This window comes from Parasteatoda tepidariorum, chromosome 3, assembly GCF_982258835.1.
Source record: "Parasteatoda tepidariorum strain Cologne lab strain chromosome 3, Ptep-v5.0, whole genome shotgun sequence".
Lineage (NCBI taxonomy): Eukaryota > Metazoa > Arthropoda > Arachnida > Araneae > Theridiidae > Parasteatoda > Parasteatoda tepidariorum.
Window position 1 is genome coordinate 109,920,846 of NC_141757.1, and position 14,876 is coordinate 109,935,721.

Below are 14,876 nucleotides of genomic sequence, written 5' to 3' on the forward strand. Positions count from 1 at the left end.
AAAAGAAAGAAAAACTTTTTTTCTTATGTAGGTTTCAAGTTAAGAAGTGAATATTAAAATCAGTTTAAATTAAAAAAAGGAAAAAATATGTTATATTTTTGACCAGTAAAAACAGTTAAATATGAGTTAAAGAAACTTGGTACTTATTTACGTTCAAAACTTAATTTGATCAAGTTCACTGAGATGTGACTCAACATTTTCCACTAAGTTCTAATGTAATATAATTATTTCTAATAAAAATTTTTATTCTATTAGTACAGTTCTAATATAATTATTTAATATGCTTATATCTTTGTCAAATATTTTGTAAATTTCGAAACATTGTTAGCAAAATAGACTAGGGAATTTAATTTTTTTTCACTATAGATATATCTTTTTTATTAAATATGAAATATTTTATTAGATAAGAAAACAACATAGAAACAAAACGCTTTCAATTTAGTTATCATAATTTATTATTGTTACAAAAGAGTTAAATGAGAAACTTTGATAATTTGTAAAAAAATAGTAAAATCATAATTAATTCATCAGCAAAGTAATGCTGAAACATGAATTCAGTTTTAATTAAATATATATTTACAGTTATACACGCAACAAACACACGTAATTAAAGCAGTGTATGACAATAAATTAATTTGTAATTACAACAGTCATGCAAAAGAGTATCACAATATTTTTAACTCTGTGTTAAATGCGGTTGAAAGACTTTTTTTCAACGTTTGTTTCAGTTTTTTTTTAATATGATAAAGTGTTTAATTTCTCTTATTTGTTGACCTCTTTTAATATCGTGAAGGCATATAGAAAAGAAACCAAGTAATTCATAATTACGTATTTTTACAATTTGGACTTGGTACAAGATTTAAGCATTTTTCCAAATATGGCTTGAGTTGACAAACAAAGCGTTAACCTAAGACATAACAGATCTCAACCATATGAAATACTTTCATTTTGAAGGCAATTTTCCTTTCCATATTCAGTATAATTTAGTTCCATCTTTCTCTAATGTTACTATATTTTGGTGAAAACCGATTAAACCGGCATTCTTTATTGAAATTCATATATTATTCATTCGTCTTCATTATATACTGAGATATGTAACTTGAGTGGCAGATATAGCTCCACACGCACTGAGTATAGCTGCTGCGAAAATGGGAACAGCACTTGAGCCAATCGCTTCTGCAACATTGCCCATGGTTACTGATAATAAAAGCTGCGCTAAAAACATCATGCTACTGATAGCAGCTACGTCTGTACCTATGCCTCGTGCATTCTTTGGGTCGAGCTTTTTCTTTTTGGAAAACTAAAAGGAAAAAAAATTTGTTTAAAAGGTTTTACCAAAGAAAGGAATTACTATACAAAGAGTATGCTACATGTTACAAAAATCACCCCTACTAGGATTCTTTTCACAAATAAATCTGACAAATATAGACATTTGTGGTTGAAATTTAATAAGTATGTGAGAAAATCAAAACGTTATCAATATCTTAAGAATGATTGCTGAGGTCAATCATTGGGAGGAAGGAATTACAAAACATCAATAGAAATTCGTTCGTCAGATGGAACAGAGAGGCGTTTCTAATCATAGCTTTTAAATTATATCCAACGAAGAAATTAGTATTGATATTTTAAATCACACGTTTACGGTGATTCACCTTGACTTAAATTATTTGGTACCGTTTTTTGCTCTTTTCTTATTATTACTTAAATAGGAATTTGTGACCTTTAATATGCATGTCTTTCTTTAAAAAACTATCATTTTTATATTTTAATAAAGGTTTTAATAATTTATACTGGGATTAAAAGTGGCAATTACTGTGCAAAAGTTTAGGAAATCAGTAAGAGCATCTAAATAGTAATAATCACAACTAAGATCATTAGTCAATGAAACTACTGCAAGTGATTATAGTTATTAGTTACGTTAACAGATATCATGTGATTTTTTTTAATTTCCAAACCAGTTCAATCAGTTTTCAGTAATTTTACAAGATAAAAAAATGCGGAAGTAAATATTTTTAGGCAAACTCGATCCCTCTTTTACTTTCGATCTTTAAGATACGCTGAAAAAAATTTAGGAAGAAATTACGATTTTTATCAGAGCATGTTACGAAACAAAAAATCTAATGTACCATAATTTTTAAAGTAATAATTAAGTTAAAATAACTGAATAACTCTCATTAAATAAACATTACTGTAAAAATTAAGGTGTAATACTTTACGATAAAATAGATTTTATTGATGATGCATCCAAAGTGTCGGTACTTTATACCGTAATTTAATCCAGAATGCTTTACAGTATAGTTCAATTTACTGTTTAAAGTTTGCTTTGGATATGAGGACAGATTTTTTCTTCTTTTTATTAGTTGATTTTGTTTGGGTACTACCTGTCTAATTTTCATGCTTAGGGAAATTTCTAAAAATAAATCGACTCGTTAAATTAAAACCTTTTTAAAGAATCCTTGACAAAAAATTTTTGCTGAAGGAGATTTGTTTCGACATTGATTTTCCTTTTTCTTTCTTTTTTTAAAAAAAAAATAAAAGAATTTTTTTTTAAAAAATAAAAAAGCTGATTTTGATAAAAGAAAATGCGAGGAATTTTTTTTGTAATTATAGATCATGATTACTTGTCATTGTTTTTTGTTGTGAGTGCAACTAATCATGATTACAAGAAAAATTAATAGTTATCGATTATTTTACATTGATTACAGTTTTACTAAACTCTGCTTTCATAACGTAAAAGTAAAATCTTTAAATCCATTGATTCCGTTTTTTATGCTGTTTTTTTTTCTTTCTTTTTTGCGCATTATTATCTTACTTTTTTCTGCTTAATGAAACTAAGATTCCATACATACTTGATTTTTACTGTGATAATCAGCAACCAAGAGATATGGAAGGGTCAAAAGAGAAGAGTACATTATTCCTGCTACTGGCGATAATAGGATAACTGCCACCTTGTGTTTTGTTATGGCCATTATTATGGTACTCACGGAATATCCCAATTGAGTTCCAATGTAAACAGCTTTGGCACCTAAATTACAAAACAATCTCCATTAAGAAAAATCACAAAAAGGCATTAAAACTGCAAAATATATTAATTTGAGGATGTTTAAATTCACCCATTAAGTTACAGTACTCATAAAAGACGAGATAACTATTCGTCTTCCTTTCTCTACAGCTCACCAATTCTCAATTTTGTTTAATTGGTTTACAACTAACTATAAATAAAACCATTATCAAATTATGCTTACATATGTTTACATATTACAAAAGAAAATTTAAACTTATATCTATGTTTAAAGTAAATGCACGAAGAAATATATAACAAATAGAAAACTATACTGAATATTTCCTGCCATAAAACTTATTGAAATATTTTTAAAATAAAAGACATCTTTTGAATAAATAAATATTTTCTTACTTTGATTTTTGTGAAAAAAACTGAGAACATGAAAAAATACCTGACCCCTCCAAGATTTGTGCATTTAAATTTTTTTAGTACCTAGCTTAAGTTTTTCAACTGAAAAAAAATTTTTTTTTTCTGTTTCACATCCTTTAGAGAGGGTTTCCTCCGTAATCATAAACTTTCTAAATGTGTTATTCTTTTCTCCTCGAATACCTCAAATATGCCTCAAAATTTTGGATAAATTAAAAAATTTTTCGATTGAAACTACTTGTAAAAGTTTCTACTTTCCTCATAAATTTAAATAAACTTCCCAGGGTGGAGATAGATGAGATAGTGGACAGGGAATTATTATATATATATATATATATATATATATATATATATATATATATATATATATATATTTTTTTTTTTTTTTTTTGTGCTTGCTTTTGCATGATTTTATGCATAAGAAAACGAAGTATCAAGGAATATAATTTTGTTTAGTAAAAGAAAGTTTAAATGATTATTTAGTTATTAAAAAGAAAGATTCTAACCTAAGATTCTAGATTAAAAGATTCTAACCCATAATCCGTCTACAATTATAGATATTTTACGTCAGCATTGTGGTCGGTGCGAATAGGGAGCAGAAGTCGTATCAACCAGCAACCGCAGGGATTTGAACCTGGCGGGTCACCTCACTGGGAAGCAAAACGCTCTATCTCCTGAACCACTTCTTTTCAGCATATAAAGTATGAAGCAGGCGAAATGATCTCCCGATCATCTGGTAAATGCACCTAATAAAAGTTGGGCCCACTTTTTGAAGTGAAAAAGATATTGTTATGAGCTTGCCTAATTGTACCTTGTCTTTTTCTTATGGAGTCACTTGTAAAGTGACCGGTGATAATTATGATCATTCCTCTCAATCATTGAACAGGATACTTAACAGGAACAATGTCCATGATCAATCGGAAATTTTTAAGGAATCGAACTCGTTTACATTGAATTAAAAAGGATATTAAAAGCAAAACATTTTTCTTAAGCAGCTGGGTTTTACACTTACCAACTTTCTTTACCAAAGCTTCAACAAAGAGTGAATAGAATGAGCATGATATGCAGAAGAGTGCCAATCCCCAACATCCAAACTGAACACCTTCTTGAAATGTTGCATATTTTGTTGAGTCCTGTGCATCTTGAGGGTCACCTCCAAACACACACTCACCCACAAAATCCGTGAAGTATAACATGTAGCATATGCAGGACATCCACCCCAAGAGGTTCGTCAATGAAAGAATGCGAAGTGACCTGGGCATGTGAACGATAGATAGGAGGTATTCCTTCAATTTCGGACTGTCTTTTGCAACCTCTGTCTCATTTGTAATTTTGATTTCTACATCTGGAAATATAAAATTTAAACAAATTGTTTAGATCTAATGAATAGTGACTTTTTTTAAGTATTCTTATATATAATTTAAATTTAACATTCCCTTAATGTAAAGTTTTGTGGCCATATTTTAAATGAGTTAATCTTCATAACTTGTTCGAAGGTTGTGCTCTATTTGAAAAGTACTTTCAAAGTTTTTCTTAAATAGAATATAAATGAAAGGTCGAAGTTTCTCAGAGGAGAAGCTAATTAAATGAATTGTAAAAGTTAATTTTAAGTACCGTTAATGTCAAATTTAGTTTCCTTATTTCATTACGCACAAATTAATTTATATCGATTGCTCATGTTCAAATGTTGTGCAAAATTTAAAAGTAATTTCAAAGTATTTCTTAAATAAAATATAAATGAACAGCACAAATTTCTGTGAGTCGAGTGGATATACAGAGTCTCATTTAGGCAATAACAAGTCTAAATATTCGGAATGTATTTGTAATGCGTAGGAATTTAAAATAATATAGATGGAAAATCTTCATAAATTTCTCATATATATAAGGAGTGAATAAAATTTTCAAAAGTAGAGTTAAGTTGTAGAAATTTGCTTAGAGAACTATAACTTTAAAAATTGTAAACAGTACTCGAAATGTCTATGTAAGAAAGATAAAAGCTTAGACTTCAGCCTACGAGTAAGATGACAAGTATATTTCATTAAAAATGAATGAAAATCTTAAGTGGGTGAAAAGTTCAAAGCACACTTTAGTTTCATAAAACACTAACAATAAAAATTGAACTTGAGAAAAAAAATTTATTGAAAGTACAATTCATTTTTTCAAAGAAAATAAAACTATGCGCTTTTTTCTGTACTTTAGTTCATTAACAAATAAAATTTACATTTAACAAAGTCAATCAAGTAGGTATTTTTAATCTGTTTCTGACATTTTGATATAGAAAATAGATATTAATTTAACATATTGTTATATCGTTAACATATTGTTATATCGTTAACATATTGTATATTGTTATATAATAGATATTAATTTAACATATGTAATTGATTATATTTCCGATCTTTCAAAAAATTTTCAACAGTTTAATATTTAGAATTATTTTTATTTTCAAACAAATGTTCACATTTAATTTTTGTAGTAAAGTATTTAAAAGAAATCATAAAATTAATTATTATATATCGTTGCTTTTGTTTATAGTTTCTCTACTTTAGCAATTGTTCGTGTAAAAAAAAGTCAAAAATAGTAATTTTCAAGTTTAAAAGTTTTATAACTTTATACTTTTCTAATAATTGTTTTTAAATTATGAGAAAAGCTATTCCTTAAAAATTTCTGTTTTAAAGTTCCTAGGTAAAAATTTTTTGTAAAGTTTCTGTTCAAAATATTACATTGTCAAAAGTGTGAAACTTTTGAAGAAACTAAAAATTGATTATCTTTCTTTTTACTAAAAAACAATAAAATTTAGTATAAAAAATGTAATAAACATACTTAATAAAACTCTGCTAAATATACTTAATGAAGTTTATACTTAATGAAACACTAAATTTAGAGGAAAAACTACTCTTTGAAAACATAGTTTTCTCTCTTTAGCTACCAACACAGTAAAAATTATTTTTTTTATTTGATTTTTTTTAATATATTCTTCCGTAAAAAGTATGAAATGTTAAAACAATTAAAGTAGAGAGTTTTTATAAAATAGGAAATAATAAAAATTGAAACTTAATGTTTAATTCACACATTCATCACTTTTAAATTATGCAATTATGGTCCTAGCCTTATAAAAATAGTTTTTTTTTCCTTTAAAAAAAGGAACTTAAAGAATACTTTTGATAAGAAATAATTTGAAAACCAATGTAGAATTATAACTCTCTAATTCTCCTAACCCCATTGAAGCAGGTATTTTAAGACTCGTAACTAGTTTTATAAAATGAAATGTACATTTTTTTATTTTATTAAAAGGATGACAAAGGTTATTTTTTCTGAGACAGCCATGAAAACAAAACTGGGCATAAGAGTACAATATTTATTAAGTAAGATAATCTATTCAGTTCTGGTTCATGCTGACTAAGATTGGGTATGAAAAGATAGGATTAAAAGGATATTTAAATATATATATAATTTCGAACTTACTTTGTGATTTATCTAAATCCTTAAAGCTTTTATTTTTATCTGGTACATTTTCATTCAAATTTTTAGAACTTTCTTTGTCATTGGTGAGAGCTTTATTCTTACTTTTTGAATCTATCTCTTCTTTTTCTCTATCAGCTCCATGAATTTTCTTGTCGGCTTCATTAAGGTTTTGGTCGACGCTTATTACATCCATTTCTTCTGAATTTTTGTCTCCAGTATTTCGGTGAAGTTTCTCTTTGTACTCTTTGTACATTACTGGATCTTTTAAGAGAGGCAGAGGTAATTCAGAAAAACTGTTCAATGATATAGCCAGACAGATGAGAAAAATTATAGTATTAATTGTAAAAACAGCATGAATCTGTCCACCAAGAAGATCTCCAATCCACGTGTTTCCCCAATCTATCGCACCCATGGCGTATCCAAGTGATCCACCAAGTCCTGCCATTATTGTAAATGTGCTCAAGCCAGAAGCGTGATCTGAAGGAATTGATACGTCTAGCAAATATGTCCTGGCGGGAGACTGGCATGAATCAGCACAAAAATCTAGTAAAACGACTCCAATGACTGTAAATGCAATGCTCCATGGTTGAAGATTTGAATTGTTTTCTAAAATTTGGTCATTTTGAGATTCTTTAAATAGTTTATTATAAGTTTCTAAGTCTATTTGTGAACTATTTTGATTGATTAGAGTTGAATTTTCTGAAAAATAAGCGAGATAATATTCTGTCGATAATTCTTGCATTTTTGTAAAATTTAAAGTTCTATTAGTTTCCACATCAATTTTAAATGTACTACTTCTCCCATCAAGAGTACCAGATGGGTTACCGATCGAGGCATGGTTACGTCCAATATCTCCAAGAGCCACACCTATGTGATGTCCACTTGGTACTAAAATGAGACCTAATAAAATGCCTATTGAATACAAGATGATGAAGGGTCGTCTACGACCGTATTTTGATTGACAACTGTCACTCATGGAACCTAATATAGGTGAAAGAATGAGTCCAACTAACGGACTTAAGCACCATATAATTGTGACGTATTTGATACTTAAGCCAAGACTTAAAAGTATAGGGGTCACAAAAGCAGTCTCTGCTGCATAACAGAACTCAATTCCACACACAGCACCACTTAATTTTATGTGTTCCCAACGACTCTTGTGTCTAAAAGTGTGACTGTATTTGTCAGGAATGTGTTTGCAGGTAACAGTGTCTGTAGAAACAAAGAAGTTTTTAATTTTTGTTGCGATATTCTTTTGTACAGCTTTTCCGCCAGTGAGTATAGTTGAATGTTGTCCCTCTAGTATGGACTCTCCTGTGCTCTCTGTTGTGGAGAAGCCATTAGTCATTGGAGTTTTCTTTCTATCACCTGCAAATAAATACAATTATAGAATTTATTTTCGGTGTTGCAAATGATATAAGATGCAATAGCAAGATAAGTTTAGTTTTTATTTCATTACATTTCTGAGGGTAAATAACAAAGTTGCTACAATTAGTGCAAGAATAGGGCAGAATCCTCTCTTTTGTGGTAAGCAATAAAAGAGGAAACAGTGAAAACCTACTGACTTTTTAAATTTTATTTGGCTGTTCCCCAACATTGTGTGCATCAGGACGTACCTTGCTATTAAACTAAGCCCAACAATTTGCAAGTAGGTTAACATTTAATACATATCTGTTATTAAGCATGGTATTTAGAGTTTGTCTTGTTACATACCGAACTTTAAACTGTCATTCAAATGTTTAAAAATGGTGTTTTAAGAGCCCTAATTTTCTATGTGTTCAAAACTGGTATCTCATACTTAATAGTGACTATCATTTATCGTTGTTTTTAGGTAACTGCTGTTTAGGTTACTTAAATCAGAACTTGTACTTAAAATAATATTATAATGTTGGTCGTAGCTTCAGAAATATTCAGTTCTAGATAAATGAACTTGAGTTACCATAAGAACTGAACAATCAGACAAACTTAAAATGTGATAAACAAAGATTTTATGTAATAGTCAAAATAATAGTTAAAAATACAAACATCTCAAAATAACTTCACAGCTAAAAACTAGGGAATTGGAGTTGCATAATTAAATTAATATATTTTTATCAAATGGACTAGGCAAATAAAACTTGTAACACCACAAGATTTAATGTGTTTCCTTTCAAACATGTTGCAAATTTTGGTGTTCTGATTTGTGTCATTGATTTTAGCAAAGCGCAGTTTCATAACCATGCTCTTTCATTAGAGAAATAAATAAACTGTTAATTCAATTTGGTGACTTTTCTTTTTTTCCTTCCTGAAGAGCACCCGTACAACTGATAAATATACATTTTAATATGATTTTTTGTAAGTGTAATTTATGAAATGCATATATGTATGGTTAAAATTTTAAGGACTTCATTCGTAAATTTTCTCTGCTCTCAACAAAAAATTTGACTGTAAATATAAATAATATTTAAGCGTCATTGGCTCAGTGGTTAAGGCATTGGATTTTCATAATGAAAAACTGAGGTTCGATCCCCCAATGATGGCTTGAAGCCTACTTAGCATCAGATCAATGCATACCAGATCATCAAAGGCAATCAGTGCGCAATGGTGACCACGTTGCCCCAATCATGTCATTGTTCAGGAAATTGTTGAGCCTTTAACCTCTGAATCAACATAGCCCTCTGATCTACAATAGGCTGTTGTGGAAATATTTTACTTTTTTCCGAGTAATATCTAAACATAAAGGTGGTACTATATCGTGGACTCCCAACAATTAAACTCTTCGTTCAATTCAATTTGAAACATAAAAGGTCGGGAACAATTTGGGTTTGAGATAAAAATACTGAAAATCAAACTAAAGTAATAATTTTCAAAAATAAATAAATAAAATAATATATCGGGCAATTAAATTTTACTTACCACCATTGCCTTCCACGTTGTAATTATCAAAACTCATGTTTAATTCAATTTAATTGCGATAAAAATTATTTAAGCTGTCAGTTTTCTTCGATGATAACTTGAGAAAAGAAAGAATCTTAGGAATATTTTACTATTAAATGTATCTTTTTTGTTTGTCTTACCCCTTATTAAAATTAAAATATTTATCCCTTTTCTTAGCCAATAGCTGAGCTCCGTAGCTGCAGCTATATTTTATTGTTTAGATAATTTTAAGATAAAAGCATTTATCTTAATATTATCCTGAGCATTTTTTGTTTTGTTTTTATGATGTTAATTGTTTTAAAATTTATGATGGCTTACCCAGGTGTTGTAAATTTTTTTTATAATATCCTAGATGTAAAATAGAATATTCTTTTGCATAAAAGTGCAAACTAGATTCAAGCAGTCAAAATAAGCAGATTAATATAGACTGCACTGTAATCTTTAATAACTATACTTTTTGATTAAACTTTTGCTTATTAGTCTAGTAAACATAAAATAATTAGAATAAATTTACCCGATATGTTTGATATATAAACCAGATATTTACACACATAATTTGTAGTTATGCAAATTTTTTTTATTTGTCATTTTGTCAACTGTCTAAACACGTATTCATGAGTTAACTAAAGCAACAGAAGTTATATACTATATTATTTATATATTTTTAACATTTATTATAAATTTATTTTGAAGGGGTACCGTGATTGGCTCAGTGACGACTGGAAGTCACCACTGATATCGAGCTCGTCCCCGAAGTGGGCGGACCGGTGACGGATGTGGATATTCGGCAAGTTTAAAATATCTGGCAAGGCACCGGTGATTTTCCATATGAGTCTACTTTAAGCATCTGGCAAACTAAATTGTTTACTTTTATAATTTTCTCTTCAGCAGTGGACTGATCGTTAAGGCACGGTTCCAAGCAGACCACCGAAGTCAAGCATCACTGGGTGTAGTCAGTGTGCGGGAGAGTGACCACTTGGATCAGTCTGCGAAGGGTCCGAGGGTGTGCGGTTTTGGTCCTCGTTAAACTGCTCTACCGTAAAGTGCTCGACTTCACTCGCAGGTCGTCCGGGTACCGAAGCGGGGGTGCTACCTGCCATCCCCTCTGCAAAGGATCAAAATTGTGATGGCATGTCTTCGGATCATCCTCAGGGATGTTTCCCTGACCGTCGTCAATAGCCCATTGTGCAGCTCTAGTGCGACGTAAATTAACAACAACAATCTATAGTTTTCTTGTGTTTATTGCATTTCTCTTCAATATTTTAATTTGACTTCTTTTCTTCAAATTTAAGAAATGGCTTTGGTGAAAAAAATTGTTTTTAACTTGCAGTGATGCAGCTATAATAGACAGTTTATTATTAGACAAGGTCCTTAAGATGTCATATTCGACGGTACACCGGAACTTGTTTCTTTTTACCAGTGAATCATTCAGTGCTTCACAGCAAAGCAGACAGTGACTGAAATCATCGTGATTCAGTCACCTCGATTGCAGCTGCCCTAAGATACTCCATATGCGAGTGTAATTTACTTGCTAAAAAGTACGTGTAAAATTTTTTTAATAAAGCTAACTTTCAAGACTAGACCGATTATTTATTTACCACACCCTGTATATTCAGTCTTCTGTGGGGAAACTTCAACTTTTAACTTCACGTTGCAAAGAGGTTAAATATACTGCATCGTTGTTCTTAAAAATATAGTTGTTCTTATCAAAAGTATCATCGAGAAGAGATTTGTTGCGCATCTGCAGATTCCATGTATGGAGATAGTCACGCAGTTCGTATATAGAGATGGTAGTTGTACTGCAACTGAAGATTTTGTGTATGGAGGAGGAACTTCTAATGCAATGAGTGAGTCAGTTAAACCGTTGATTTCAATGTACTGTCTACAACAACCCAAAAACGATTCCTGGAAGTCGAATATGTGCTTTTGATGTTTGGCGCCATTTCTTACGAAATCCTTCATGTGTACAAAAGCTTCGCATAAACTAGTGATATAAGGTGACTCCATAGATTAAAATCACACAGAATAGAATCTGGGTCATCATTGAGAACATCAACACAAATAGAACAGCCATTCTCTCAACCAATCAAGGTTGCACATTTAAACAAATCTACAAAGGTTGTCCACAAGGATCATGCTTTGAACCAACAGTCTGGAATTTAGTTATTAATAATCTTCTTATTACTCTTAGCAATAGTCATATAATACAGGCATTTGCTGATGATATAATAGTTCTTAACTACGCGAACTCGAGGAGAGATCTAGAAAATACAACAAACAGCACACTTAATACAATTCATGATTGGTTGATTAATAATAAACTAACGCTTTCAATAGAAAAGTCAGTTTTCATACACTTCAAGAAATCTAACAGAGGCCCCATCTTTAGAATTAACGGACAAAAAATAGCACAAAAAAAACCATTTCAGATATCTCGGCGTAATTTTGGATAAAAATCTAAACTGGGGTCCCCGTATTGAAATCCTTAAAAACAAATCCAATAACCTCTTAAACTCTTTAGCAAAAATAAATACAAAAACCTGGGGCATCAATCACACCGCAAGAAAATTTATATACAAGACAGTCATACTCCCTTCCCTCTCTCATGGATCCTGTGTTTGGGCAAGCAATATGTCCCCAAGAATTATGAGAGCACTTGAAACAATCCAACGGAAATTTCTATTAAATATCTCTAGATCCTACCATTCAACTTCCATAGCCGCACTCCAAGTTCTATGTGGTATCCCCCCTCTTTATAAACAGCTTGAATTGATCTCCAGCCTGGCATCTCTTACCAGGGCCGGCCCTAGACATTTTGGCGCTCCGGGCAAAACCTTAATTTTGCGCCCCCCCTCCGTTTTTTTTAAAGTAAATCTCATGCGACCATATCAGAAAGTCAAGAAAACATTGAAAAAAAATTTAATAAAAAAAAATGTTTTATTAAAACTCAAACATCAGATAACAAGATAAGAAATTTAGCACTTAAGGCAAAATAACAAAAATTAAAGTGTAGTAATGCTAACTAAACTAATATCCCATATAATAAATAAATTATAACGAACCAAAGTAATTAAAATGCCCTTTTTCTAACTTTTCATTCGGCAAACTCACGAATCAGTGATTTCAAGTCTAATTTGTCACTAATTTGGTGTTCTATAGCATCATTGCCAATCCATTGAGACGATTTTGCGCCTGCATCGTTTTGAGATTTTTATTATTTTTTGTTTTGAAAAGCTTCTTTCCCCTGAAGCCACAGTGACTGGCAATGTAAGTAGGATTCTTAATGCTTTGCTGAGGTTTGGTGCGAATTTAAGTGTAGCGATAAACTTGAGAACTTCAACAGGAGTTTCCTTTTTTGTTAATGACGAAACAATGCTTATTTCATCAGCTAGTTCCAGGGCGTTAAGATCGCTTGAATTTCCATCAGTTAAAACTACTTCCAAATCTTTGCTATGAGCCAGTAGCTCATTTCTGGGCATGTCTTTTAGACCAAAAATATTATACAAAAAGCTGAAATAATTACTGTAAGTATTTAGCTAATTATATCTGGTTTCCAAGGCATTTATTGCTTGATCTTTAGTGTGAAAAAAAATCTATTTTATATTTTTGTTTGAGGTCTTGAACGGGTTCATCCGGGCCCTCATACAAAAACGTTCTTGTTTTGCTTCTGACACGATGACGTGGTGTGGTGGTTTCGAAATTAGCTTCCAGGTCAATTTCTGAAGAAAGTTCGGTTGCTTTTAAAATGATGCTTTCAAAAGTTTAATCTGATCTCAGGTTTTCAAAGAAGAGTTTGCAGTTGCTAAGCATATCAATAGCTCGTGACCTATCAAAATTTACAGTTTGCAAAAGTTTTCTATGACTCAAAATTTTGTACCAGATCACAACAGAGCATATAAATTTGAACTGCTTCAAATTATTTAATAATCCACTAGCCTCGTCTCTGATCATATTATCGATTTCTGAATCTTCATATATGCTGCACAAAGCATCGTGAATTGGACCAATTTGAAACCGCAGAGCTTTTAATGAGTTGACTCGACTTTCCCATCGCGTATCACTCAATGGTTTTAGGGTGTAAGTATCAATATATTTCCGTAATATTGCCCAACGAAAAGAAGAGGAAGAAAAAAATGTATATAACTTTTAAACAAACGAGGAGCTGCCTCAAACGAGGATTTTGCCATATCGTTTACAATCAAATTTAGCGAATGGCTGCTGCATGGAGCATAAAATGCTCTGGGGTTTATATTTCTGATTCTTGTTTGTACTCCCGATTTTTCTCCTCTCATATTGGAACCATTGTCATACCCTTGACCGCGCATGTTTTCTACTTTAAGCCTATTTTTAGAGTGTACTCCCTACATTTTATTTTTTTATTTGTAATATATAACTACCCAATTTTTTTTAATACGAAGGACAAACAAAATGAAAAATACTCTGCCAATTTATGGGCATCTAAGCTCACACGATTAACACCAAATCATAATATTTCATTGTAGGTACCTCCACTGGCAAAAAAAAAAATTTGATACCACACAAGACATTTTTTGATGTAAACTCTAATTTTTGAAACCCCCCCCCTTGTGCGCCACTGGCTTAAAAAAATTAAATGCATTTTATTCAATTCCAGACTCAATTACTTTCATTTGATACCACACAAGCCATGTTTTGAGCTAAACTCTCAATTTTTGAAATCTACCCCCCACCCTTTTTTTGGCTTATGTCCGATGGATTTATTCGTTTTTAAAAATGAAAAGAAAAAAAATTAAAACACTTTCCTTCACAGAAGCCAAACGCACTGGACAATTTGCACAGGCACTTTTTTAAAGCTTTTTTGCACTAACAATTTAAACAAACTATTTTATTTCGCACCAGCCGAAGTCTAGAGGCAAATAATGCATTGTTTTAAGTCTACTTCCTTTTTATATGCAGTTAAAAAGGGCTGTTAGATCTTGTTTCGCTTGGTTTCAAAATTGTAGTTTCCAGGGGCCGAAAAACTTGTCAATTCTTGAAAGGCGGTGGTTGAGTGGTTTTGTCATGTTGAATTGGATTCAACTAGATT

General features: G+C 30.9%; 1 protein-coding gene across 2 annotated transcripts; it reads right to left on the bottom strand.

Annotated features, from left to right (window-relative positions):
- Window positions 1–437: 437 nt before the first annotated feature.
- LOC107454796 (membrane-associated transporter protein) lies at window positions 438–9,951 on the bottom strand. 2 transcript variants are annotated; one of them, XM_016072100.4, is made up of 5 exons: window positions 9,791–9,951; window positions 6,896–8,263; window positions 4,443–4,775; window positions 2,850–3,025; window positions 438–1,300 (listed from the first exon to the last, which is right to left on the bottom strand). In XM_016072100.4, the coding sequence occupies exons 1-5, from the start codon at window positions 9,825–9,827 to the stop codon at window positions 1,079–1,081; spliced, it is 2,136 nt and encodes a 711-aa protein (XP_015927586.3). In that variant the 5' UTR covers window positions 9,828–9,951; the 3' UTR covers window positions 438–1,078. The 2 variants fall into 2 exon arrangements, with proteins under 2 accessions (XP_015927586.3, XP_015927587.3); XM_016072101.4 differs by having other exon boundaries at window positions 6,998–8,263; window positions 9,791–9,948.
- Between the last annotated feature and the right edge of the window lie 4,925 nt (window positions 9,952–14,876).

Excerpts from the sequence above, each read along its gene's own strand:
- LOC107454796 (XM_016072100.4), bottom strand. The coding sequence starts at position 9,827 with ATGAGTTTTGATAATTACAACGTGGAAGGCAATGGTG. Across the intron at positions 8,264-9,790 it reads CAACGTGGAAGGCAATGGTG|GTGATAGAAAGAAAACTCCA; the intron begins GTAAGTAAAATT and ends ATTTATTTGCAG. Across the intron at positions 4,776-6,895 it reads GGATTTAGATAAATCACAAA|ATGTAGAAATCAAAATTACA; the intron begins GTAAGTTCGAAA and ends TTATATTTCCAG.